At 40.6% G+C, this 26,306-nt stretch overlaps 3 protein-coding genes across 8 annotated transcripts in view; 2 read left to right on the top strand and 1 right to left on the bottom strand.

The window, feature by feature from the left end:
• ralgapa1 (Ral GTPase activating protein catalytic subunit alpha 1) overlaps window positions 1-10,229 on the top strand; it is a 75,021-nt gene extending 64,792 nt beyond the window's left edge. For 5 of the 6 annotated variants that reach the window (XM_079369299.1, XM_079369303.1, XM_079369301.1 and 2 more), the window contains 2 exons: window positions 2,274-2,398; window positions 7,028-10,229. In XM_079369299.1, the coding sequence (XP_079225425.1) occupies window positions 2,274-2,398; window positions 7,028-7,173 (271 nt within the window). In that variant the 3' untranslated portion in view covers window positions 7,174-10,229. Of the gene's footprint in view, window positions 1-2,273; window positions 2,399-3,835; window positions 3,879-7,027 lie in introns of all 6 variants that reach the window. The other variant, XM_079369300.1, reaches the window with a different exon arrangement.
• insm2 (insulinoma-associated 2) lies at window positions 7,933-13,707 on the bottom strand. Its single transcript, XM_079369304.1, has one exon. The coding sequence runs from the start codon at window positions 13,648-13,650 to the stop codon at window positions 11,665-11,667; it is 1,986 nt and encodes a 661-aa protein (XP_079225430.1). The 5' UTR covers window positions 13,651-13,707; the 3' UTR covers window positions 7,933-11,664.
• An 8,268-nt stretch (window positions 13,708-21,975) lies between these two features.
• Window positions 21,976-25,759, top strand: nfkbiab (nuclear factor of kappa light polypeptide gene enhancer in B-cells inhibitor, alpha b). Its single transcript, XM_079369439.1, has 6 exons — window positions 21,976-22,396; window positions 23,458-23,563; window positions 23,742-23,952; window positions 24,634-24,722; window positions 24,858-25,118; window positions 25,208-25,759. The coding sequence occupies exons 1-6, from the start codon at window positions 22,143-22,145 to the stop codon at window positions 25,241-25,243; spliced, it is 957 nt and encodes a 318-aa protein (XP_079225565.1). The 5' UTR covers window positions 21,976-22,142; the 3' UTR covers window positions 25,244-25,759.
• The last annotated feature ends 547 nt before the right edge of the window (window positions 25,760-26,306 follow it).

The raw sequence follows: 26,306 nt of genomic DNA, 5'->3' as shown, positions 1-26,306 counted from the left end.
TCAATGTGTATTTTTTTCCTCTCTTCTTCTTTATCTTTCATTCCACCCTGCCTTTATATTTCTTTCCTTTTCTGAAGGTGAAACCTTTTCACTTCTCAGAAATGACAAAGAAGCTTTATTTATTTATATATATATATATATATATATAATTTGCAACACACTAAAAAAACCTTGCTTTCCCGGCTGCAGCTTCTTACTGCCTCACAATATTTAAAACCATTTAAAATGAATTGTGTTGTTTGCTCGAACGTAAAATAGTCTGACTTGTACCTTTCCTTACATCCCCACATTTGTCTGACACACACACACACACACACACACACACACACACACACACACACACACACACACACACACACACAGTTGTTCTCCACAGTGGGGATGTGTGATGCAGGGGAGTAGGAAGCAGGAAAAGGCAAACGGCGAGTTCACATTGAGACTTGGTGTGAGACGCACTGGCTTTGACACTCTTTGTGTGTCAGCTCTCTCCGGGAGATGAGCACACACCCCATCATGTTGTTACTTAAATATCTCTCCTTCACTCGTCTAATCCCACTGCCCTCCCCTCCCTCCTTGATCGTGACTCACAGCAGGAATCTCACTTTTCTTCCTATTCACCCTTGCTATTTCCACCTTTTTTTTCCCCTTCCTCCCTCGGTATCTCGCCTCTTCTTTGCACCTCTAACCTCCATCCCTCCCTCTCTGCCCCCTTTGTTCTCCCTCTGACAGACCTCATTTCCTGTTTGTCAGCATGGTTGATGGGAGGGTTTGAGAGGTGTTTTTCAAACTGTGATAGCTGTTTAGTACTGAACCAGAAAATATTAAAGTTAATAGAAATCAGGCAAAGTACACTTCAGTCAGATGTTTGAGGTACTGTATTCTTTAACCCAAAGGGACCAATAGCTTTATGCCCCAAGCAGCATCCTTGGGTGTGCTGAAAGCATAAGTATATAAGTTAATTTAAGTTTCTATAACTCTCTCTCTTGTCCAACATGTCCACTCATCTCCCCATCTCAACCCCCTCCCTGCTCTTTTACTCTGCCAGTGCAGTCTGTCCCTCCACTTTAAAGGAGCCATATTGTTGTTATTATCATTGTCTCTAACTGGATCAGTTACCATTAGACCTGAATCCTTCTCCTTCTGAGGCCCATAGACGGGTCCTCTAACCCAATAGAAAACCCATGGGTGCTATTACAAATGGCTGACCCATTCACAATGTGCGCACACAGACGCACACACGCTGAGGTACAAAAACACAGATTTCATTCTGAAGATTCATTGGCCTAATCCCATCACACACTCAAACAGGGACCCGTGCACTTACATACACATGTTGTGCCTATTCACAAACAGTCTCAACAAATATAGACACACACACATCTACACAATGTGCTTGCTCTCATTGAAAAACCTCCGTTATTGAGTAAATGGAAATACTATGGGGAGATGACGGGAGTGAGTTTTGTGTCAGAGCGACGGTAAAGGCTGCATATGACTGTCATTATGGAGAGATGCATGAGTAGGACTAAGGGAGAGAGGGTAAATGTCATTCCATCAATGAGGTTAGCTCTAATAGATGGACAGTTGTAGTCTCGGTTTCCATTTACTCGGCTCTCTGCTGAATCCCTGTGTCTCTATGGATTCATTGCTGAAGGCAACAAAAGGGCTTTGGGTGTCCCATTTTCATTCCAGCAATTTCAAAAGAATTATTTCAAAAAAATAGTTATAAGCAGCAAACAGGCATGGGATGCAAATACAGTTTTTAATCTTGGTTTATTCAATTTCAGTTGTTTGTATGTTGTATTGTTTTGGGGGGGGGTTTCTCATTTCCTTAGCCTTTAACAATTTTTAAAAAGTTCTTTATTTAGTTTCCTGTTGTCTTTCTGCTCTATTTTAGTGTTTTTTTTATATTTATTTATTTATTCTGGTGATTTAAGTAAACTGATAAACAAAAAGCCTAAAGCACCTTTTTTCTCTTTCCAAATACTTTTCCAGAGATATTATGAAAATAATGATTCTTCAGGTGTGTTAGTATTCCTTTGTTTGGAACCGGCTAAATTAAAACAGTTAGGGATAGAGTCTGAGACCAGGAAAGAGACATTTTGAAAGGAGCCACAGGTCTGTTTTGAACCCAGGCTTTCTGCTTGCAGGACAACATCCTCCGCCCGTGGGGTACGCATACAAACCACTAGGCGACCGACTCCCGTGCACTGCAGTGTGTTGTCTTTATCTTTTGTCATCTGTTTTTGGTTTGACCTTGACTTTCATCTCAGCTATGAAGAGCGTGCCCGATACTTGGAAACCATTGTGCAGCACCACCAGGAGCCCACCACATTTGAGGACTATGCAGCCCGAGTCTACAGTCCGGCTCCCTGCACACATCTGCCCTCTGACACAGGTATGACCCAAAGCTTTCCTCAGTGAAGCAGCTGATAAACAAATACACAACTATTACGCCTCAGCGCCTGCCAAACCTGTTAATCAAGATCTTTGGTGATGGCATTTTGATAAATGCTCAGTAGAGTGAGATTAGAAATTTAAACTTGAACCTCACTATGTCACGTGAATGTTAACATGCGTGAGGCCTTATGAAATAGTATAGTAATATAGTAAGTATAGTAATGGCCCAAGAATAGATTCACTTACGACAAAACTTTTGGAAAATGTTCGAAGTGAAAGAGAGTTTAATTAATACATTAGCTTGAGCTCTTAAATACGAACAAATTGAAGACCACCACTGTTATTCTGCAGCTGCCAGCATTATTAACTAACAAGCACCCAGCTGCCCAGTGTACACAAAGACAGCTCACAGTCTGCTTAGTCTTGTATTTGATACGCTTCGTTTCCTGCCAGAGCTTTGCTCATCCTCTTTGTGTGTCCAGAATATCTCTGAAGAATTACCTGACAACTGATCAGCTGTTAAAAACACCAGGGATGTACATACATGGCTGACATTTTTTAATGTGTAATTCTCATTTGACTTATATAAAGTTTCATACAGAGATACTGACAACTTTGTGTTATGACTTCAAATTTGTACTTTTTAAAAGCTTTGCTCTTGAGTCCCACCTACGTGGTATATTCAACGATACAGTTATTTGCACTAATGCAACACAGAGGTAGTGTATAAAGTAACACAGTGTAGTCATGTAGGGATACAGTCACAGATCTGATTGTGCGTATAACTGTGTTCTTTTGTTTCACTTGATAACTGATCCTCATCTCACCAGCTATTGTTGCCTATATATTAATAATTATATAATAATAATAATAATCCTGCTTTCAGGGTGGATAACACACAACCTGAGATGCTGACATTTTGACAAGTGTTCATTTCAAATGAAGTATTAGTCAGGAAGTGATGTAACGCTCTTGGGTTAATAGTGTGTTGTTCGGCCCCAAATCTTATTTCAGAGCACAGAATCAAGATTATAAAGATAGATAGGCTTTCAAAACCAATGAGTTCAGTACCTGAACTTCTCAGTTCAGTCTCATTTAGAAGTCTTAACTTGCATTTCATGTCTAGATTTCCACTTATCTTTCAGAAGAAAAGTGGACAGCCTTTTAATTCTGTGCTCTGAAAAAAAAACCCTGCTCAAATTTGACTGCAACCCTCCTTACAGGTTCCCCTCCCTTAACAGCCCAATGATCAAACATTCTTCTCTCTTTCTGTTTTTTTTTCTTTCTAATTTCCCCTCTTTTGTTTACTTCTTTGATTTTGTTATTGTTTTTATTTATTTTGGTTTCCTTTTACTTTTTTCCTCATTTCTTTCTGGGTTTTTTTTCCTTTTTTTTTTTTTTTTTGTCCTTTTCCTTTTGTCCCCCCCTCCTTTAGATCGTAATGTCTCACTTGCCTATAGCTAAAAACAAAACAAAAGGTAAGCCTGGTCACATGATGACACAACCCTTCCTGATTGGCTCTTCCTACTGACATTTCAGCCTAACCTTTGCTCTTCTCCGATTCCTCCAGCATATTGTGTATTGTCACATTTTCTCTGGCTGTTTTCTCGTCTGTGTTTTTACAGTTTAAGCAGATCTGCATGTATTCAGAATTATAGGATAAAGGAAGTGTCATTTTCTGCTCATTTGTGGGTGCTATATGGTATGGCTTATCAGTTTGCTAGTCAACTGAGCTGTAGGTACAGGGCTTTAAGTTTTTTTATATACAGTTTTTTTATTTAGATGTATGTGGTCTTGTTTACATTGCTACAATTGATCCTCCTTTTAATGGACTAAAGATTCATTTACAAAGGATAACAGTTACCTATTTTTACATGAAACAGAGCAACAAATCCTGGCCAAGGAAAACGTATTTAATCTCCTTCAAACTCTGTTTTTTGTCTCTACCAGCTCCAGGGAGAAAATCTCTCTATATACCGGTTTTAGTGTCTTCTAATAGTTTTGTCTAAGCCCCCTGCTGTACTGTGCCATGTTTGTTGCCTTTAAAAATGTTGTATGGGACAGCAGTGCTCTCTAAACCTAGTTCTGATGCTTAAACCTGATGACACGTTGGTTTTTTGACAATGATTCATTTCATTACATACTTGGTAAAGCTCGGTAAAAGATCTTGTTTTGGGCTTAATTAATCGGTTGACTAACATTTCGTCTCACACTGCACAAAAACAGAAATCTCCTGGGTAAAGTCCCTGTGATTGGCTTATCCCAGCCAAAAGAGCCAATCACAGCAAAGACGTGCTAACAGATCAGCACATCAGGGTGGAAATAGACATCTCTGTCAGGAAAAGAATATCACCAGTTGATCTAAGTCCACTTCTTTATTTAACGTCCACTTTATTATTGTCTGTTTCCTGCTATTAAGGAACAATTTTTCATCTGTATTTTAGTCGAAACAGCTGCCTGATTTTAGCTGTGATAGTGAGCTGTACGGAGGAAGTTTAGCACTGCAAAACCAAAATAATCCTGATAAAGTCTGAAGTGCTTCATTGAGCTGAGCTGAGGGGAACTGCGGAGTTCAGTGAGGATCTGTCTGCTGTTGAAGGAGCTGCTCCGAGTATCAACCCATCAAGTCATTTAATACTGCGGTTATTAAAGAGCATTCATTCATTCAGCTGCTCAGTGGCCACAACCCAAAGCTTGGGTTTTATACAGAGTAACTAATCACTGAGTGTTTATGCATTTTTGACAAGTTCACATTTTGAAATTAGGAGGATTCAGCTGGGTTGTTTTTGGCCAAATAACTTCAAGGATTTAAGATCTGCTTCATGCCTAACTGTACTCGCTGACCTGCAGAAAATGAGACTTCCTTTTTTTATAATGAAGTGTGACATCTATTCTCTACTCTTTTCATTCACTCAATAACTTTCCTGTTTGTTCTGTTAACCTGCGACTTCACACTGACCCTGTGAAACTTAACCTCTGACCTCTTGTATGCTCTTCTTTTCCTGGTTTTGATATCATGTAGAGCTATAGCACTTTCACTCTCTCACACACACACACACACACACACACACACACACACACACACACACACACACACACACACATATACACACACACAAGTAAAAGTGTAAGCATACCTAATATAGGTCCACACACATCTCAATGTATAACTCAACTAACACTAAAGATTGTTACCTTTGAAATAAATACATTTGTGGTGCAGAAAAGGTACACAAAATTGTCAAAATACTTTCTGTTGTACTGTGTTCATGTTTTGTGCTGTGTGTTTGTTGTCACCCTGTTTGTCTATAATTGTTTTCCATTCTGTTAAATACGTTGCATCATTTTCTTTGTGTTTTCCTTTGTTTATATTCATTTTTTTCTGTTTTCTTTTCTCTCTCTGACCATCCCTCCCTCACTCTCCTCCACTGCTCACTTTTCTCTTTTGTTTTGTTTTTTCTTTACTTACCTTTACCTATTTTCTATTTTTTATCCTACTTGCTTCCACCTTATATTCTCCACTTCTCATTTCCTTTCCTCTACCTTCCTTTACTTTTGTTTTCCCATTGTTTCCTTACTCCTTTACTCACTTCCTCTTTACTTCCCTTTCCTCCTCCTTTTTTCCTTTTGTTTCCTTCTCTTCCTATTGCCCTCCATTACGTCTGTCCTCGTTTCTATTCTTCTCCTCTAAACTTCCTCCTCTCCTGCTCTCCTCCTCTCTAGAGGAGCATAGTGCTATGTATTCAATGGTTCCTAAACCACTAGACAGCTTTAACCTGCTCAGGGTGAAGGGGAAGGGTCTGAAGCAGAAGGTCCTTCATGCTAGCTGTGAATGGTATGCTGTGTAGATGGAAACTCAAATTCCACTCACTTGAATATTATCTCGAAGGAATAAGTTCTGCAGGAAAAACATCAGAAACACAAACATAATCAAGTTGAGGTTCTCGAATATTATCTTAAATCACTGTTGTGTTCTCTTCAAACTCTAGCATATCAGCCCAGTAAACATCCACTTTTTTTTTCCAAAAGTTACTTGAACATTTCTTTTTCAATTTTTAGCCTCATAAAAAGGAATTTACTACACCTGCCTACAAATATTCAAACTCTGTACAACAGCCAATCAGAGATAAGCCTGTTGACTATATATTGATAAAGAACCATGTGTGCAACAGCTGCACATTAAAAAAAGGAAAGGATTAATTAAATGTCGGGTTATTTCTGTATAGTGTGTCGCTCATATTTCTAGAACCTGAGAATGTCTAGTTGTCTTTAGGAAACCAGAGAGAATCTGAATATGAATAGAGCTGGTTTGTCTGTCTGTCTGTCTGTCTGTCTGTCTGTCTGTCTGTCTGTCTGTCTGTCTGTCTGTCTGTCTGTCTGTCTGTCTGTCTGTCTGTCTGTCTGTCTGTCTGTCTGTCTGTCTGTCTGTCTGTCTGTCTGGTCACTCTAGGAGTTTGGTACAGTGCAACTTTATGGGGAAGTGATGTAATACTCTTGTTGTCCCTTCGTCCCTTTTTGTGCACTTATTTACCTCCACCTCTCCTCTCCTTTATCTCTGCGTCCCTCGTTCATCCCTCACCTCACCTCACCCGGCCTCCCTTCACATGCCCCTCTCCCCCTTTCACAGGCTCCTGCCTAGAGATTCTTCGGGGAGAAAGTCCGGCTCTTGGGGAGGCCGGGAGCGACTCGGCGTCCCCCATGTCCCCTCGGACTAGCAAGAGCCGCATGTCCATGAAGCTTCGACGCTCTTCTGGATCAGCCAATAAGACTTAAGAGTCCACAGTCTTGTCCCAACAGACACTTCAGCATAAGACACTTAACTCTTAAAAGTGTTTCTCCAGAGGAAAATCTTAGCCTATATTAAACAATTGAACATGACACACGTTGAATTCAATGGCAGGAGTTTAACAAAGTGCTGAACAAACATTGGCCACTTACGTACAAAACGCTTTCTGTTAGTATAAGTGTGGACTGTAGCATACCATTAATTTATTCTGAATAGGCTTACCACTTCTGATTCTATCCTAAGCTTTGCTGTCTAAAAACACAGAAGCCAGTAAGGTGCTACAGCATGCTGATGTTTGTTTCAACACAAACATTTAAACCAGTGCAGCCTAAGCAGCGCAGTATTAGTTCATATTAATCAGTGCCATGATAGAAAACTGCTCAAAATGTAAACGTTCGTGTAACAAGGACTGCAAAAACTCAATTGTGCTGGAGATCAAAAGAGAAACAAAACGGCTTCAGTCTGTGTTTCGTGGAACGCCGCGATGGAGAATCTGTATATTTGTACTCTATAGTTGCTGCATGTGTGTACAGAAACATGAGTTTTGATACATAAAGAATGAAATCAAGAGTGTTGCACAGAGAAAGATTTAAAAAAAAAAAAGTCTATTTTTGTTGTCAGAGCAGGATTAGGGCTGATCAAGAAAAGGACAGCATGTCCACTTCTTTTCAGTCCTCATTAAATGTAAATAGAAAATTTCATTTTGCTAACGATGAAAAAAAACTTTTTTTTTAATGCAGAAACACTCTGAAGCCCCAAAATTTTCCAGAAGAAAATCCATTTCTGGAGTTAGTGGGACTGAAATTTGACCCTTTTGAGAGGAATGGTGTTAGAGTCTCGATAAAGGGACAATTTTGTTTTCCAGAAAGTCAACAGGATAAATTGACCAAAGTGGAAGCACTTCATATATATAGTTTAGGGGTTTTTTTGCTCATGCTGTAAAATGTTCTCAAGCACTGATGTTAGTGAGTCTTTTTTTTTTGTTCATTTTTTGAAGATGTAGCTGTTAAAACATGTTTCAACCCAGATAAGAACATTGCTGTATTTTTAAGTTCAGTGTCACTCTTAACATCTGATACAATGGAACCACAGCTTTCTTTCTTTTGTTTGTTATTTGGACTATATGTTTTCTGTTTATCTATATATGTATGAGTACAAATATATATATATAGTAGTTATATGATAATCTTTATGAATGTGTACAGTGTGAAAAGGCTTGTCGTGTAAATACTGTTATATGAGAATAGCTGCCGAAGCCAAACTGTGGTTTAACCTCAGACAGCATATCTGCTTCAAATATGTTGACACTAAAAGATTTTATGCTTTTTTTGTTTTTCTTTTCACAAACAGTTTGCACTTTTTTTTTCTTGGAATTCAAACTTTATTTCATTGCAGATCAAACCCCCCCTTCAGGTGTTTGTATATAAATAACCTTAAATAACCTTAGCACCGTGGCCATATTAGGCAGTTCAAGAAGAAAGATGTTTAGATTTCACATTCTGCGTTTAAACATATTGGCATGTTAAGAGGAGGATGGATGGGTGTAGGAGTAAACTAGAACCAACGCCAAATACAGGAGAATGGACAGATTTCATTATATCTCTTAGAGATGAAAGGTTTTGTTTTTTTCTTTTTTTCCCCACTTTTCGTGTATTTCGACTCGTCCCCACTTCCAGTTCTGGACGGAGGGGATCAGCATGTGATCCAGAAAATGTAACACTACTATAGATGTCTTGTGTATTTAACACCGTCATTTCAGCTCTGTCAGTTCAACTCAACTCAAATAAAACTGGCAAGGAGGTTTTTCTTTACTGTTAGTTCTGTCAGGGTTTATTAGGAGTGACGGCTGTTTTTTCTTACAACTCCATTATTTTCTTTTAAATCTTTTTTTTTTAATTTTTTTTTTTAAATCAAGCTTAGTTGTTTTCACTTTGTGTAGTCACAACTATCTCTTCTGTTACTGATGTTTGTTTGTTTTTCAGCCATAGCTCCTGAGAGAGGAAAGGGATTGTACAACTTTTTTTTTTTTTATTACTCTGACCCCTCTCTGGGTTAAAATTTATGGTTAACTCTGCCGTTATAGTTTGACGTAAAAGTTACGTCGTGTCACTGTGTGGGAATATTTGAAGTCATTGAAGATTTAAAGGTTGCCTGTTTAAATTGTTGCTGTTACAATTACTATTGAGGAGGTTGAAGGAGAGTGGATTATTTGAGGCAGTTGGTTGAGTAGACCCAGTGCACAGATTCTGACATGCTCGCCTATAAGTCACACGCTGTCGCAGTTTGTGTTGGATCTCTGTGCCAGTAGCTACACCTCGCAGTTATTCTTTAGGATTATAATAACAGCAAACCAACATGGTAACAGGAGTCATGATTCTGATTTTAGATCCGATAGAAAAGATAAAAAGTGTACTTAAGAATTTGTTTTACAGATTCAGGTTTCAAGCAATTTCAGTGCTTGAAATTTCGAAACCTCATGTCTGGACTGAGCTCAAATGTCTTCCCTCGTTAATTTGTCTTTTAAACCCCATACTGAAGAAGCCACAAGGAACAAAGACACTGAAATGCCCAAAGCATTTCAAAAATATATGAATGTCATATCCGCTACACTCCAAGCTCTGTCCGGAGGATTGTGTAGTAGAATAATTTTTCAGCCTTTGTGATCGGAATCATTGTCTTCTGCAGGCATATCAAGCACAGAAAATGCCCTTCATATGAAAACATTAGGAACTTCTGTGCCTGTGTGGACGGATGCTCTGAACACGCAGCCGTGATGGATACGGGTTCAGCTGTTGTCCAGATGTTTGTGTGGGACAAAGCTGACATTTGTAACTACTGACTGTACATACTGCATGACACCTGTTCAGTACTATTTGCATCTGTTTAATAACAGCTGTATCACAAAACACACACACACACACACACTCCTCAAACTATCTCAATGTCTGACCTGTAGTGTGTAAACATTTGACGACTCTTTTTGGAAACAGAGTGTAAATGTGCGATGATGGAATTTGACAATAAATTATTCCTACCACTGACACTCAGATCAGTTCATATGTTGTGCGTCTGGGAGTGTGAGTGGGTTTGAGTGTGTGGAGGGAGGGGAGGCACATTAAAAGGTCAACAGGACAGGTCATACTGTATTAACATTTATTGACAATTTTGCTTCAAATTCACATTTAACTTCAAACATATCAAAATAGTACTGTACAGGCTTTACAGAACCACAGTTACATTGTAAGCATGAAGGCATTTAGTAATTATTTCAACATTAGTTAATTATCAATAAGACAAAAGACATTACTCACATTAAAGTTTCCATTTTTTTATATGAAAATATTTTATAGATGACGGGGTTTACTTGCAAATGTTCTTTTAAAGGCATATTATGGTCTTTTTTTCTTATTGTACATTACATTTTCTTGGACATTGATTATGACTCCAGTTCTCAGGGTAAGGAAGGTCACTTTTATCTATATATCATTTCAGGTTAATACACATTATGCCAACAAGTAATGTCACGCACTTGATGTTCCTCCTGCCTCTGGAATATTGTTTTTGTTGCCTCAGACATTTTGAATTAAAGACATTGTCATTCGTTACTTGAGTATTAGAATATCCATTCTAACAGTGATTTCACATTTCTCTTTTAAACAAACTCCTTTTAATGTGAACTCAAGATTGCTAGGCATATTTAAAAAATGAAATAAGATGGCCTCCTCTGTCCAAATACAGACACAGAAACACAAAAAACGTCTTAAGGTTTGTTTACTGATTTTAGAAATAATATGAAACATCCAAAATAAAGTTGAATTAATGTATTTTAACAACAAATACTTTGAATAGGGGTTTAATCAACAATTGTTATTCTATTGTTTCAAGTTGAAAGATATCTTACCGTCTAATAGTCCAGTTACAGTACATATTGACTGTGAAACTTTTCACTTTGTTAGCCTATCCGATCAATGACCATGTACCCTTTACTGAAAAGAAAAAACGAGTTTCACTCATTACTGAAGAATTGAGAATATAATCAGGCCTGTTATGATTGTTTGAACAACTTGAAGAAAAACACAAACGTCCGATGGTGAACAATGGACTAGTGGGACGTTGATTTTGCTTCAGCACCATGGACAGCTCAGCTTAAACTGGTACTACAGTATGTGCTGGTAACACTTTTAGAAACACAAAGATGAAGTTACATTCTTTTACGATTCTTCTGTGCATATTCCATGTAGGCTATCAATGCCCCCTTACAGACAGCAGTCAATATGGGTACTGACCTGTGACTAAAGGCAGGGAATCCATCTTTATGGAATTATGATTTAACACAGAATACCGTTAGTACGTTTAGACAAACTGAACGAACAGGTTTAAGCCCGAATTTATATTAAAAGCAATGATCAAATATTCACCCATTTAAGAAAAACGAATAGTCTTTAAAATAATACTGAATAATTAATAACTTGTCATTTTTAAGGACGTACGGTCATCTGCAGAAGCATCACCTGCCGGTTCTCCGTAGGATGAGATTTGTTGGTGTGTCTCGCGAGCCCAGGTGAGCTGAAGAATGTGGATGGACAGTGCTTGCACGTGAAGATCTGCTGCTGCTCGCAGTCCCTCGTGGCGGTCTCTTCTCCTTGTGCGTGGAAAACGTCTGGTCTGAGTCCTCCTCCCAAAGCTCCCGCCAGTAGCTCGTCCCTCATTGCGTGCCATAAACGGTGCTTGTCCCTGATTTCAACCGAGGGGAAGCGCGCACCGCACAGGTGACACAGGAAAACCTGGTTTTGTCCACCGCTGGTTTCCCGCGCTTGGCGGTAGGATGATGGAGGTGGCGACGCACGCGCTGTCATCTCGTGCGCAGCCAGGTGTTTCTTCAGGTAAGCTTGTCGGCGGAATTTCTTGCCGCAGTATTGGCAATCGTACACTTCCTCCTCCGGTAACGACTGAACAAACGTTAAAGGAGGATGAGGGAGAGACTGTGGCTGCTGATGGGGAAGGTCTGCGCGCTCGTCTGGATTTCCGTTTATTAGAAGGAGGCTCGAGGGGGGACTGTCTGCTGCTCTCATCTGTTGCTGAAGGTCCAGACAGTTTTCCACCGGGTTCCGGTAATGAAGGGAGTGATCATATTGAGGAGGCAATACACTGTCGGTTTCAGGGCTGTCCCGAGACCGACCGAGGGGAAGCAGGGACTGCTCGCGCCTGATGCGGGAGCTGTCCGGCGTGCCGTGGTGCTGATTAGTATTCATGCGCAGCAGCTCGTTCTCTTTGCCTTCCATCTCTACCGGTGACAGCGGTTGCCTGTCGTGCGGAATCAGTCCCCGTGCCTCTTTCAAGGGCTGACTTTTGCTTGTCGGAGTCTCTCCGTGATTGTTTACCGGACGAGGTTTGTGCCAGCGGCGGTGGGAGGCCAAGTTGGCGGGACAGCTGAAAACTTTGTCGCACTCGGGACACCTGTATTCCACGCGCACTATGCGGGAGCACTTGTGCTGCGCGAGGGAGAAAGGATCCGGGTACTGCTCTTTACAGAGTTGGCAGATGAACTCTCCCAGCGGCTGGTTCCCGAGCTGAGCTGAAGACTTCTCGCGCTGTTTCCTCAACTCGGGACTCTCCTTCTTGATCCGCAGACCCAAAACCGGAGAGGTCGTCACCTCATCTTCGAAGTTAAGTTTCCGGTTAACTTTGGGTTTCTTCGACGGGATGCTACCGGACTGTTTGTTGTGTCTGTTGCTGTTCAAGCGTTGATTGGGTTCAAGGAACGAGCGTTTTCTTGCTGCATGATGGTGCTCCGAGTTCATCAGTGTCAGTGGAGGGAAGAGGTGCACGTGCCCTATACTGGGGTCATACTTATCACTATGACCGTAGGAGGGCGCGTGGCGGCTGCTGCTTGCAAGCATCCTCTCGATTGAAGCGGACACCGAGGTCGGCGTTGAGCTCACAAGGAACGGCAACTCTGGTAACTCTGACACTGGGGATAATGTCAGATGTCTGCCGGGGAACAAGGGCTGTTTCTCTCCTTCCTCGCGCTGTTCCATCAGTCTCGTGCCGACAGGTTTAACTGGGCTGCATGTCTCGGTGAATGTCAAGTCGCGTGCAGGAGGAGGTGGGAAAAAACAGGAGAAATCACCGTCCGGAGTGAAAACGTCGACCTCGCTCACCTGCTCCTCTGTCTCTGGTAACTGCGCGCGCCGGTCCGCCTCCGCCTCCAGCGCGGACTCGACGTGCGGACTCCAAGACTCTCGGACACCGGAGGAGTCCTCGCGGGTCACTGGGAGCACTCCATCTGGCCGTTCAAACAGAAAATCTGTCAACAAATCTTTCTCCTCCACTGGCTCCGGTTTTGTCACTTCAGAGTTATCGCTGTCCCGGTTGTATTTCGCAGGTGTGTTATTGATGGTGTTTCTTGTCCGGTATGACGCGGAACATCTCCGGTTTCTCTTCACCAAAAATCCCCGCGGCATGGTGATGATAACGATGATGCGCGTCGCACGACCAAGCGGAAAGAACAACTACTGTTGTCTCGAGCCCACTTTCAAGTAGAGCTTTGAAGTGACAGAGGGAGAGAGAGAGAGAGAGAGAGAGAGAGAGAGAGAGAGAGAGAGAGAGGGGAGGGGGACGCGCAGGTGAGATGAGAGCACGAGGAAAAATCAGCAACAGCAGTAACCCATCTGTGGTAGGCACATTTGTATTTCTCGTGAATGCACCAGCCTCTGATTGTATACATGCACTGTAGAAGCTACATGTTTGTTTTTATTGTTATTTATTATCTAACGTCTTCGTGGGCGTCTGTAGACTAACTGTTGCACAAGGACAAATTTATGACAGAGGGTTATAAAGTTATTGCGATGAATGTACAAGGTAGCTTATAAAGTTAATTCTTTGGAGGTTTATTTTAATGGAAGGAGTTTGCGACTTTTGCCTATAAGAACAAAGTTGGATGCGTAAATGTATAATTCAGTTTTTCTGGTTGTGACTATTCATTTCATCTTTGTGGGCAGGTTTTCAGGTTTTTCACGTCTCTGTACAAATAAATGCAATTCTTTTCAATTTTTCAAATGATATGCTTCTCATTATCAGAACTGTTTGGGGCTTTTTTTACTTCCAGATACTTCGTGAGGATAAGTGTGTGTTCCTTGATCTCATTTAGTAGGCCAGTAAAACCTCTGAATTACAATAAAACATACACCTCTTATTATTACTAGCCTATAGTATCCTATTGGTAGTATTTATTAACGTTCAAAATACAATAGGTAACTGTTTTTGAATAAAAAAAATTCTATTCTAGCTATTGCTCGGACTTCCATCTTGCCACAGATGTTTTTGCTCTCTTGTCTTCAAAGCTTATGTCGTTAATGTCAGCGGTGAACATGTAAAGGTCGATGTTATCATGAAGAAAACGTGAACAGATGAGTGTTTGTAACAGTGTAATTAGAAATTGCTCCTATGGGACACATACAGATCATATCTTTATTAGAGTACTAATGAACGATTGTCCCTGAAGTGTCTGAAGATCTGTTTCTTTGTTGGTGTTGGTGGGAAACTTGCATGGACGTGTGTGTGTGTGTGTGTGTGTGTGTGTGTGTGTGTGTGTGTGTGTGTGTGTGTGTGTGTGTGTGTGTGTGTGTGTGTGTCTGTCCTGTGTTTGATGCGGGGGGACTTATTCACACTGTACCCCCACTAGAAGCTGCTCTGGCTGATAAGAGATCGCATGGAGATTCGTCCACCCATCCATCTATCCTCTCCCCCCGGGCTTCCCTGCCCCTCCGCGCGGGGCCAGGCGCTCTATAGCTCGGCCAGTGAGCTGAGGCCAGCCGGCGTCGCTCCCTGGAAATCAATCAAGGCGGATGAGCGTGAGAACGAGCTCGAGGGTCGGGGTATTGGCTTTATGAGGGTCGCCTGGGGAATAGAAATGGGAATAGAAATGACAGGGGTGGTGGAGGGTCCAACACTAAAATCTAATTAAGCACCAAGCTTCGAGGATCTTTTCTTGCTTGTTTTTCACTGTAATTGTCAGCTGCTAACGTCTCCGACAAAGAGGAAATCTTGACCTGGGTTCAGCCTTAATGACATGGCTGAAACAGTAAATGTGAGTGGCTAAGGCCTCAGTTAAGGCACGAAAATTACTTAATCCATATTTTAGAGTTATAAAGCCCAAGTCTGTCAAAAGAAACCGATGACAAAAAATAGTCCAATTTAGATTTCCCCCTTATCTTCTTTTATTTTATGCTGCTTACATTTGAATTAACTTCTGAAATTGTTAGTTTGGCATTTTTTGTCATTGACATTTATGACTTATCTTATGGATGTGTACATGTCTTTTTAAATTGTAGTACTCAGGCAAACTCACTACAAATCAAAGACACATGATGAGGGAAATTTTGCAAACAAAAAAATGCCTTGACTGTCTATACACTGTTTTCTGTGTACTGCTTTAAAATCCTCATTCACTGTGCATTTCAGTCATCTAAAGCGGATTATTTTTTTAAAGTCATTTTAAATTAAAAAAAAATCACTCTATTTACCACATTGCAGTAAAATAGAAGTAACTTAAAAATGAGTCACGATGATTTGAACATGTGAATTTTGATTTGAATAATATAATAAAAACATGCTAAACAAATTTTTAAACATTTTAATGAGTATTTTATAAGTCACCATTAAAAATGGAGGCTTGGACACATTGCTTTGTTTAAACAATAAAATGTCATATAAAAGGGGGAAAGAAACAGACCAGGACAGAATAGGAAGCTTTTAGTGGTTTAAAGAGTGAATGTTCTCAGTCGATGTCCTCTAAAAAATATGGATCCACAGACAGTCTAAGGATGCTGTTTGCTGGAGGACATGTAGTGTGTTTGTGTGTGTGTGTGTGTGTGTGTGTCTGTCTGTCTGTCTGTCTGTCTGTCTGTCTGTCTGTCTGTCTGTCTGTCTGTCTGTCTGTCTTTAGTTTGCATGGCATCAGTGGGCAGTGAGGTGGATAATCCTCTAGACTGCTGAAAATGACTCTATTGATCTTTGCTCCTCAGTCACACGCCTTTAATACTGCAGTATTATACCACACTGTCTGTCTGTCTGTCTGTGTAGAAATAATAGGACAATACTTTTTTCTGTCCTCATATACAGTAGTTTTACCATTAGCAGTTTGACATTACAATGTTGTATATATATATATATATATATACACACACATGCGCACACACACACACACACACACACACACACACACACACACACACACACACACACACACACACACACACACACACAGACACACAGACACACACACACAGCATATGTATATAACTTTTAACTTCCTTTTTTTTCCAGTACAAAAGTGAACAGTACAAAAGACTTACTTCCCCATCTAAATCTTTCTGCTACAGAGAGCAAGTTTTTAATATTTTATGGATGAAATCCATAAGATGTGATGACAAATTAAATACCAAAATCAACATTTATTCTAACTTAAGGAATTGTGTCTGTTTCACTTCTGGACGTGTGTCAAGTTATACTTGAAATAGTTAGAAGGCCTTAAGATATTTTCTTCGCATATATTTTCAATTGTTCCACGTCCATCTCTCTGGAATGGTCTTCTGTCGCCATCTAGTGGTAAAGTTGTCCAGAACACTCAATGTGCCTTCACGTTCAAATTGTTCCTTCACCGGCTCATGTTGCAACTGCTGGTTTTCAATTCTCCCTGACAGTCTTTGCTCAGTGTCAGAGTGTCTGACACACTGACACTCCACTGAGTGATCTGTTGCCAGGATCAACATTAAAAACAGGGAATTTGTGAAGGACCATCACAATTTGCAAATCTCTTCATTAGCAACATTCTCTGTGAAGTTGAGGGGTATGAAAAAAATCAGTTGAAGCAAAACGGGAATTAAATTATGCTTACTTGTATGCTTAATTACTAATTCTGGAGAAAGTGGACATTAAAAGCATTATAAAAGTAAGACTAAGAGAAGTATCCACTTACAGTAAAAATAAAATGTCTCTTTCATGAGATGCAAAAGTTTCTTTATGACATTTTGATCTTGCCTTATCTTCCCTTAATTTCAGTATTGACATTTTGACTTTGGCTTTATTTTCAATATGTACTTAATTCTTCTCCAAATATAATATTTATTTAAATGTCCTAATGCCACAGCATGGAGTGGTATACTTGTTCAGATTCTTTAGAGTACATTAATTAATCCTGTCATGTCAAAACACTCGGTAAGTATGGGACAATGTCCATGAAATAATCTTGATTTACTGTCAATTTGGTTCCCATTTTTCCTCAAACAAATTTGTCAGACATTACAAGAAAAAAGGTCTGGCTTTGTGAGGGTAGAATTATGATTTATTTTTTGCTTTCAATCAGAAAGGATTATTGTAATGTATTTCATTAGTAACAGGGATGTGTGCTAAGGAAGTTTACTGCACGTGTTTAATCCTCCAGTGAATGCAGCAGTAATCCTGAGAGACGAGATATCAGTCATTCAGAAGAGCGTGACAGGAAGCAGGAAATGAATTAAAGGGGAAACAGGTGAAGAAACAGGTGAAAAACAGTTTATTAAAAAAAACCCTCCTATGTGAAGACTTGTTGGGGAGTTTCTGTCAGTCATGCTTTCGTTCTTCAAACAGTCACGCATTCAAAATGTGATCTGATGACTCATCACTCACTTTGACCCTTTACCTTTCTATATTCTACTACAGTCCTTGATGAGTCATGATGAGTCAGTCCATGCTGTACATGTCGTCTCATGTTCAGAAAGCTCAGGGTTTCCCACAGAAACATGCAAAGAGCTAAGATACTGTACAAGCTGGTGTGCACACATGCACAGATATACATACCACCATTTTTACCACTATTTTTGACCTTGTAGCTAGCTAGCTTTATTCATTGTTGTTGTAGATGGTGGTGCTCTATTTGTTTATTTTCTCTCCCTCTGTCCCTCTTAGCCCAACACAGTTTCAGCAGCATGGCTGTTCATCATGAATCTGGTTTGCTCGAGGTTTCTACCTCTTAAAGGAAGTTTTTAATTACCACTGTAACATAGCTAGTTGTTGCTTTGTGCTCATGATAGATTAATGTTGGGGCATTTCCTCTTTATTGACAATATATGTACTCCATATAACTGCTGAACAAACAGTTGAGCAGAGGCAGGCCACACCTCACTCTGGGCTGCAGATGGACTGTGAGCACTGCTGTGTCCTATTTTGTAACTTATTCCTGTAAAAGTGAAGACAAAAAAAGAGAAATATACTTATTAAAAAGATACAAGTCACTAACATTACACACACAAAAAGCCCATGCGTATATTACCATAATTACTAATCAGCTGTAATGCTTCATGTAAGATATTAAAATAAATATATCAAATGATCAAATCAGTCTGTCAGTCAAAAATTGGTTTAAACAATAATTGTAATGTGTGCAACTAAGACGTCCAGGTCAAAGCTCATTCCCCAAAGCCACAATAATGAGGTATCATAAAGAACCATCATAAACACTGAACGTATTAGAGACTCTATAACACCACGTGAGCTTCCTTCCCTCAGTTATTATTGGGTAATCAAGTCTTGATGACTCAGGTCACCGTTTGAAAACCCCCAAAAAACCAGCTTGAGCCACCCCAGAAAAAACAATTCACTTCTCGTGACTTCCATATCAGCATAACTTAAAACTTAAAAAGTTGTCAATTTGACAGCTCATCCAGTCAAATTGTTAATCTATGATTTATTTGTTCATCTTTACAAACACTGCACTACAGATCATTTTTATTACTTATAAGGACCATAACGTGGAGAATCAAATGAAATATTGAATTATTCAAATTCAAATGTAGGAATAAAGAGGACGTTTTTATTTACACAAACTTGAATGTCCCCACTATTTAATACATAAAGCTCATGTCACATGTGTAACTGCGTTGTTTCCTTTTTGTCTGGGAGTCTCCCAGCCTGCTGTGTGCATTCCTTTCCTCCATTCAGCTGCTTTATTCTGGTTCAAACAGAGGTCCTGTTTTCACTCTGCCTCAGAGCTGATTGTGATCCGCAGGCTGGATACATAATGTGTTTTTCAAATGAGCTGTGTGTGAATGTGGCTTCAGTGTTTGGTTGTCCTTTTCACAGTCAGTTATTGTTTCTGAAACTGCAAAACGGAGGTATAATATGTTAAAACTGATTGTCACAGTTGTTGGATATACTTATTATAACTTGGTAAATATCAGTGTGCACGATAGCTTGCATGGATTCTGTTTTGCTGCTCTTTTCTTCTATGCAAATACGTGTGATTTTGTGTGTGTGTGTGTGTGTGTGTGTGTGTGCGTGCATTTACTGAGCAGAATCCTGAAAAGTTTTTTCCACAGCAGCTTACATGACAGTAATACATCTGCAGAGAGCACAGGCTGAGCTTCCCAGTCAAACTGGTCACACAGTCTGAACAATGGCACGCAAAACAAGCCTTGGAGTTTCCCCGAGGCCTCAGGAACATCACGTTCAACTTGATGTTTGTTTTTAAAGGGGCAGGTCACAGCCTCTCAAAGTCTTGCGGCCTAATCGAGAACTTGGAGTTCCTCCATTTTATCTGCAAAGGAAGTGAATGAGAGATTTGATACTGGAGTTATAAGAGGCACTGTCATAGAATCAGTATAATCCTCTTCTCAGTAACATCATTCACTATGTTTAGAAATAGTTGGCACAATGTTGAGAACAGTTAATAAATACCTCTAACCTCTGACCTCTGTGCTTGCAAGAAACTTATCCAAAATGCACCAGAATAATGTTCAAGTCCATTTTATTTACTGAATTTCCATAAATTTATTTATTTATATTATCTTACATCAGCTTAATATCACAACAACATTTTGTAAACAAACATGAACGTGAGCTGTTTCTAATAAGGGGGGTGGTTGTACTCCTATCTGGGTACGATGGAAAACTGCAGGGGGTCATAATATTATCACATTATTTTAAATAAAAAAACAATCATATTGACTTGAGTCATGATCCTTATAACAATGATTACAGTAATCACCTGTAATACATTGTCAACCCTCACAACATAGAAGGATTATGTTTATTTGGCACGTTGTTTCTGGGGAGCATTTTTTTGACATGACAGTTTGAAGAAATGTTCAGTGCTTTGTTAAATCATCTGAATATCTCTTAGAGAAGGATTAAAAAACAAAGCAAAGGCAGAGCCTACACAATTTCGGGATGTTTTAAACCAACAGCTTTGTACTTTTTCCAGAGAGAAATAAGTCTGCAGTAGTTAAGCTCAAGTTAGAGTGTTTTAAGGGACAACGTTCTGCAGTATATACACACTTATTTTGCATTACAGCATTTTTTTTCCTCAGTAAAAGCTTTACTGTAAAGCTTCTTCTTCTTTTTTTTAAGTTGTACTGTTAGGGTTCACTTGACAAAATCTTTCAATATATTTCAAGCAAAAGTTCCAAAAACCAATAAACTTCTGATGGTGTCAGAAAAACTCCGAGACCTGTTTGTGTCCTCTTGTAGTCATCATAAGATTCCCTCTTTGAAATGACATTGCAAATAACACTTGTAGATTTGGAGGAAACTCATGTTACTGCAGGATCCTCCCATCACACCTCAATGCAGCAGGTCAGCTGAGCAGCTTTTTCTCTCTTTAAAGTGATTCAGCGGGGGTTTGCTATCAAATATGACCTCAGGGCCGCAGAGAACGCTCATATTTTTAAGAGCAGGCTCAAGACCCACCTTTTTAGTCTAGCTTTTAAATAATATTTATTCATTTTATCTGTTATGATTTTAGCATTTTATGTTTACTTATATCTTACCATCATTCTATTGGTTTTAGCTTTATTCAGTTTATTGTTTGGCCTCATTTTAAAAGTTTTATGTATTTTACGTCTCTTGCCAGTGTTTCCTCCGAGGGAGCCCTCTGTGTCGGGAGCGGTGGAGGGCTGTGGCTGCCTGGGCGCCGTCCTGCGGTGTCTGGGTGGAGGTCAAGGGTCCCGGCCCCGCCTCCCCTGGGCACCCTGTGATGGTGCCCCTGATGGCCGCGGCCGATCTGCCGCTCTCGATGCAGACGGCTCCTCTTTGGCGTTTACTTACCTGGTTCATCCGTACTCAGCCTTCTGTCCATATCATTGATGCTGGTGTGTGTGCATGTGTGTGTATGGGTTTAGGTCTGCGCGTGTGTGTTGGAGCGTGGGGTGACTGTGAGTATGACTGTGAGTGTGATACTGTCTGTATGCGTGGGGGATGGGGGGAGGGTGGGAATGATTTTAATGTGATTTTAATGTGATGTTAACATGTAAAGCACTTTGTGCTACTTTTAAAAGTATGAAAAGCGCTTTATAAATAAAGTTTGATTTGATTTGAAATGTGCACTTTATGTACAGCCAATCCTTACTCATGTCAAAACAAAAAATGTGCAAAAACAACATTGTAGAGGCTTGTGCTTTTTGTGACTTTGATTTCCTGGACTTCAGACCCTTTAGCAAAATAAGCATTAGAGTTTTTAAAATCACTTTAGTGACTTTAAAGTTGACTTCTTCATTTTATTCTTGACCAGGTGGACTTGCGTGTGTTTCATTGAGATTGGGGCTTTATAGGTCTTGTCCCCATGCAGCTGCAAGTACATACAGTATATTTAATGACCGTGGTTGTGGAAATGTGTAACTTAAATATTCTTAGAGCTTTGTAAAGACTGAAATGATGCACAAATGTGCAGAAAATGTAGCCTGCAAAACGACGTTGCTCTCTGTGTGACAGACTGAGGAGTGTATTTATATATGTCTCAATAGAAATCCCCTCTTGGAGCCAGCCTTCTGTATGCTGTTATTCTAAGTCACAGTTTTTGGAAATCCCCCACCTAGCTGTTTGCTCCTCCCCTCTGCAGCCACATACAGCGCTTTACAGACTGCTGCACAACTCCGCTGGGCAGCAGACTGCTAAATCACCTAGTCCTGAACAACAAACAACCATGGACCTCCACAGGACCAGTATGTTAAACCAAATGGATTATAGCCGAGAATCTAAAGAAGGGAAGCCGGTTCAGTCGATAGAGGAGCGGCTCGACAGCGGTTTGGACTCGCTGAAAGAAGAGGAGTACCAGGCTGTGGCGGCCGAGATCCGTCGGCTCCAGGTGGACTGTGATCCGCCGAAGAACCAACAGCCTCCCGTTACAACCGGAGAGGTGCACGAATGGAAAACACAGATCACAGAGGACGGAGACACGTAAGTTAGCAAAGTGACTATATTTACAGTGTTTACAATGGGAAGACTAAAGCGTTTGGGGGTATAGCGAGGCTGGTGGTATCGCTCGAGTAGGCCCAGTTCAAGTCTTTGAGGTAATTTGATCCCCTTCCTGTTGGGAATGTCTTCCTCCAGCTTGTCATTACAATGCACAGGCCGAGGCCTGACTCAAATCTGCAATGGGAGTTCACTGTCAAGCATTACTGCTTATAAAAGTACACTGATGCAATGTAAGCAACACATAGAATAAGTGTTACGTTTGTTAAAGAGTCTATCTGTCGTGGGACACGGTGGTTTTAGAGGTAAACAAAAGGCTATTATCAGGGGGTGATTTACTATGGCCGCGGGTCAGACTGGGAAAGTCCCGGGCGCGACGCCAAGAAATCCGACCGAAGCGCGCTCCCGTGAAGCAAGAAGTAGGGGGGAAGTAGAAAAAAAAAGATGCCTTAAATTACATAAAATGTAGACTGTGGAAGTTTGAGGGTGAAACTGTCCTCAAAAATGTGTCTGCGGCTTATTTCTATTAAAAAAACACATAGGGAACTAACACTGAAAACAACTCGTTGTTTTAATAAAATCCATCCGCCGTGAAATATAGTGCGGACTCTTTACAATGTTGTTACTGTTTTTCTCACGTGACAGAAATGATGCGCTGTTGGGTCAAAGTTGAACAACGTCACTTCAGAGCTCAGGCCTGGACCTGTCTCATTCACACTAATGAAACTGATGATCAATTACAGTAGTTTACAATTGAAGGCACTAACTAGCTACTCTGAGTAAACCTAATGGTCTTTAATTAAATGCATCTATGTATTTATTCTGTCTGTCAAAGTGCATAACAATAATCACCAGTGAAATGACAAACTTTAACGATTTTTCAAAGTAAAAAAAAAAACACCAATCACGTGATTTGACCTGTTCTCAAAGTTTCCTTTCACTATGTACCCCTTGTTTCCTTGGAGAAATGTATCAGGGTTTTTTTGTCTGTTGATTTTATTGTTTACATGTACTGTAACAAGTCCCTTGTTGTAATTTGTCTTTAGGCTGCTTCACCTGGCCATCATCCACGAGGCCAAGGACTACATCAGTAAGATGATAGACCTGTCCAGAAACTCAGACTTCCTCAACACACAAAATGACCAGAGACAGGTACATTAGAGCTATCTCTAAAAAAAAAAGTGTTGTCTGTCCAGCTGCTCTGCCTCTGTCTTCTCCACATCACTCTGTTGTGATTGTACAATGAACTAAGGCTATAATCACTTTAACAATAACTATGCCAAGTGACTCAATAACTCACTTGTTATTTGATCTATTTATCCTTCTGTAGACTCCTCTGCATTTAGCTGTAATAACGAACCAGGCAGACGTGTGTCAGCGCCTCCTGGTATCCGGCTGTGACCCCACGCTGGTGGACGACAGCGGGGACACGCCTCTTCACATTGCCTGTCGCCATGGTAACTTGCTTTGCTTCAGCGTCATCACACAAAACTGTCAGACAGAGCATCTACACAAGGTGATGGCTGCCTGCAACTACCACGGTGAGATTTCTGATGTAGTTTTGACTCTCCTTTTCTTCCCTGTTCTTGTCACACTTTGAACACTGATTATTCTTAGAACGCACTTATCTTGTCATTAATAAAACTCCTCGAGTGCATGTTAGGGCAGTGGTGGACTTTATTATAATTATTTACCCCACAAATATTTTATTCTTGAGCAGTGATGGCACTTTCTCAGCCTTAGTGCATGGAAAAAGATAACGCACTAATTTGCTTCTGGTATTTCTTATGGAGGAATGGTGGGACTAGTCATTTTTACTGCCCTTTATTTCTGAGCACTAATGTGGAGAATGGAAATATTGCAGGGAGGAAGGGGATTACCACGGTATTCAAATCTGTACCTAAAAACATCTATTACAAGCACACAGTGTCAGATGTTTTGGCTCCAAATAGAACATTGAATGGCTTTAAATTTAAACTTAATCATGAATATTGTTCAGCCTCATGTGATTGCATGCTCGACTTTTCTTAGATCTCTAATGTAAATCAAAGTCTGTGGGTTTTTTGGACATCTGCATTAACATGGCAGAATGATGTATATAGTTAAATGCTATTTGGATTTTCCTTATTCTTTGTACATTTTCACTCTGACTGACTCGGTTTTGAATCTAACAGTGTAAACGTATATGCTGGTCTGACGCCTTCTCTTATTTGTTTTTGCAGGTCAGAACTGCCTCCACCTGGCTTCAGTTCAGGGCTTCCTCTCTCTGGTGGAGAATATGGTGGATCTAGGAGCTGACATTAATGCAAAGGTAAACCACAAATGTGTTCACATTTCTGAACATGATATTAAAAGCGGAGAACAGTCATGTTTAGACATTTTGAGGAGCAGGGCACGTCTGACACTTGGTGTTGATGGAATCTTGTGTTCCCTCCTCGTCTTACAGGAGCAGCGTAACGGTCGTGGTGCTCTCCACCTGGCCGTGGACCAGCAGAATCTCCTGCTGGTGAAACTACTGTTGAAGAAAGGAGCAGACCCAAACCTCCTCACGTCCGGAGGTCACACTCCTTACCACCTAACCTACGGTCGGGACAATGACGACATCAGGAAAGAGCTGTTCTCGCTAACAAAGCCTGACCTGAGGGAGCTGCCCGACAGTGAATCAGACGACAGCGAGGCAGAGGAGGACGAATCGTCGGATGACGAGGTGGGTGTTGACAATGCAAAATTTTGCTGTAACAAAGAGTTTTTATTGCTGATTTATAACCATTTTCCTGTCCGGTGTTTGCTTTGTAGGTGAGTTATGACGACATTCAGTGGAATGGACATTAGCAGAGAGAGAGAGAGAGAGCGAGAAAGAGGAAGTTACAGAGGCAGGAGGCTGTGATGATGAGAAATGGCTCAGCATGTCTGCTTCTTCCTGCAACGACGTCACAATAGCCTGGTGGTGTGGGCGACACAGCGTCAGCGTGTGCGCTGGCACAGCAGATGGACAGGCAGCTACAAAAGGAGAATCAAGAAGACACTGACAAATAACCCATAAGTCTGCTCCGGGGCTGCAGGAGAGCAAACACGCTGGGATGGGAATATAAGACAGGTTATGATGGGATAGGTTTGCTGTATGCTGCAAGGATTGCTTGTATTCTGTGTCTCATTTGTCACATCCATCCACACAGATGTACCTGCATGAGCTCTGTTGTATGATATTGTAAATGCTGTGTATAAAAAGATGTATTTTTTATGGAAGCTGTGAATGTGTAGAGGTCAGCAGGTTGTACTAAATTTCCGACGGCAAACAGTGCAGCACACTCCAGTTAAATTAAAAACACTTGTATTTAACAGTAAAAATGTGTGTGAGTATATTTGTGGAGTCTGACACATGAAGAGGAAACGGATGGCATGAGTGGAAAATTCCGGGATGGCAACTGTAATACTAGTTTTGAACAATATAATAATAATGAGCCATCAAAAACTTGGTGTTATTATAACATAAAGCATACAATGTTTTGAATCCAGCAGTGCCGGACGATATAAAAGGGCTGCAACTCCATGTGATTTGAGTCACTGAGCAGTTGGTGCGTCTGTGTTGCTATAAAAACCTCAGCTGAAGTACGACAGCTGAGTTTCAGTTCAGTCTGGCCACTCATATTTTTGTATGATCCATGTCACGCAGGAAAGGATTAATAACTCGGCAACACGTCTCCGCTGAATGAGGAACTGGCGGCCTGCAGTCAGAGCTTGCTACACAGTTCCTCAGTGCTTTGTGTGCGTGTCTGTGGCAGAAAGAGATAAGAGAGGCAAAGGGAGGTTTTCTTTTCTGGGTAGAATGAGGCGGATTGCTTAGTTGTCTAAATCAGGAAGTTGGTTTTTTTTCATGGGTGGGGCTTTGATGGAA

The sequence above is a fragment of the Symphodus melops genome, assembly GCF_947650265.1.
Source record: "Symphodus melops genome assembly, chromosome: 19".
NCBI lineage: Eukaryota > Metazoa > Chordata > Actinopteri > Labriformes > Labridae > Symphodus > Symphodus melops.
The sequence above is the reverse complement of the archived record's forward strand: the minus strand, read 5'-3'. Positions and strand labels throughout refer to the sequence as shown.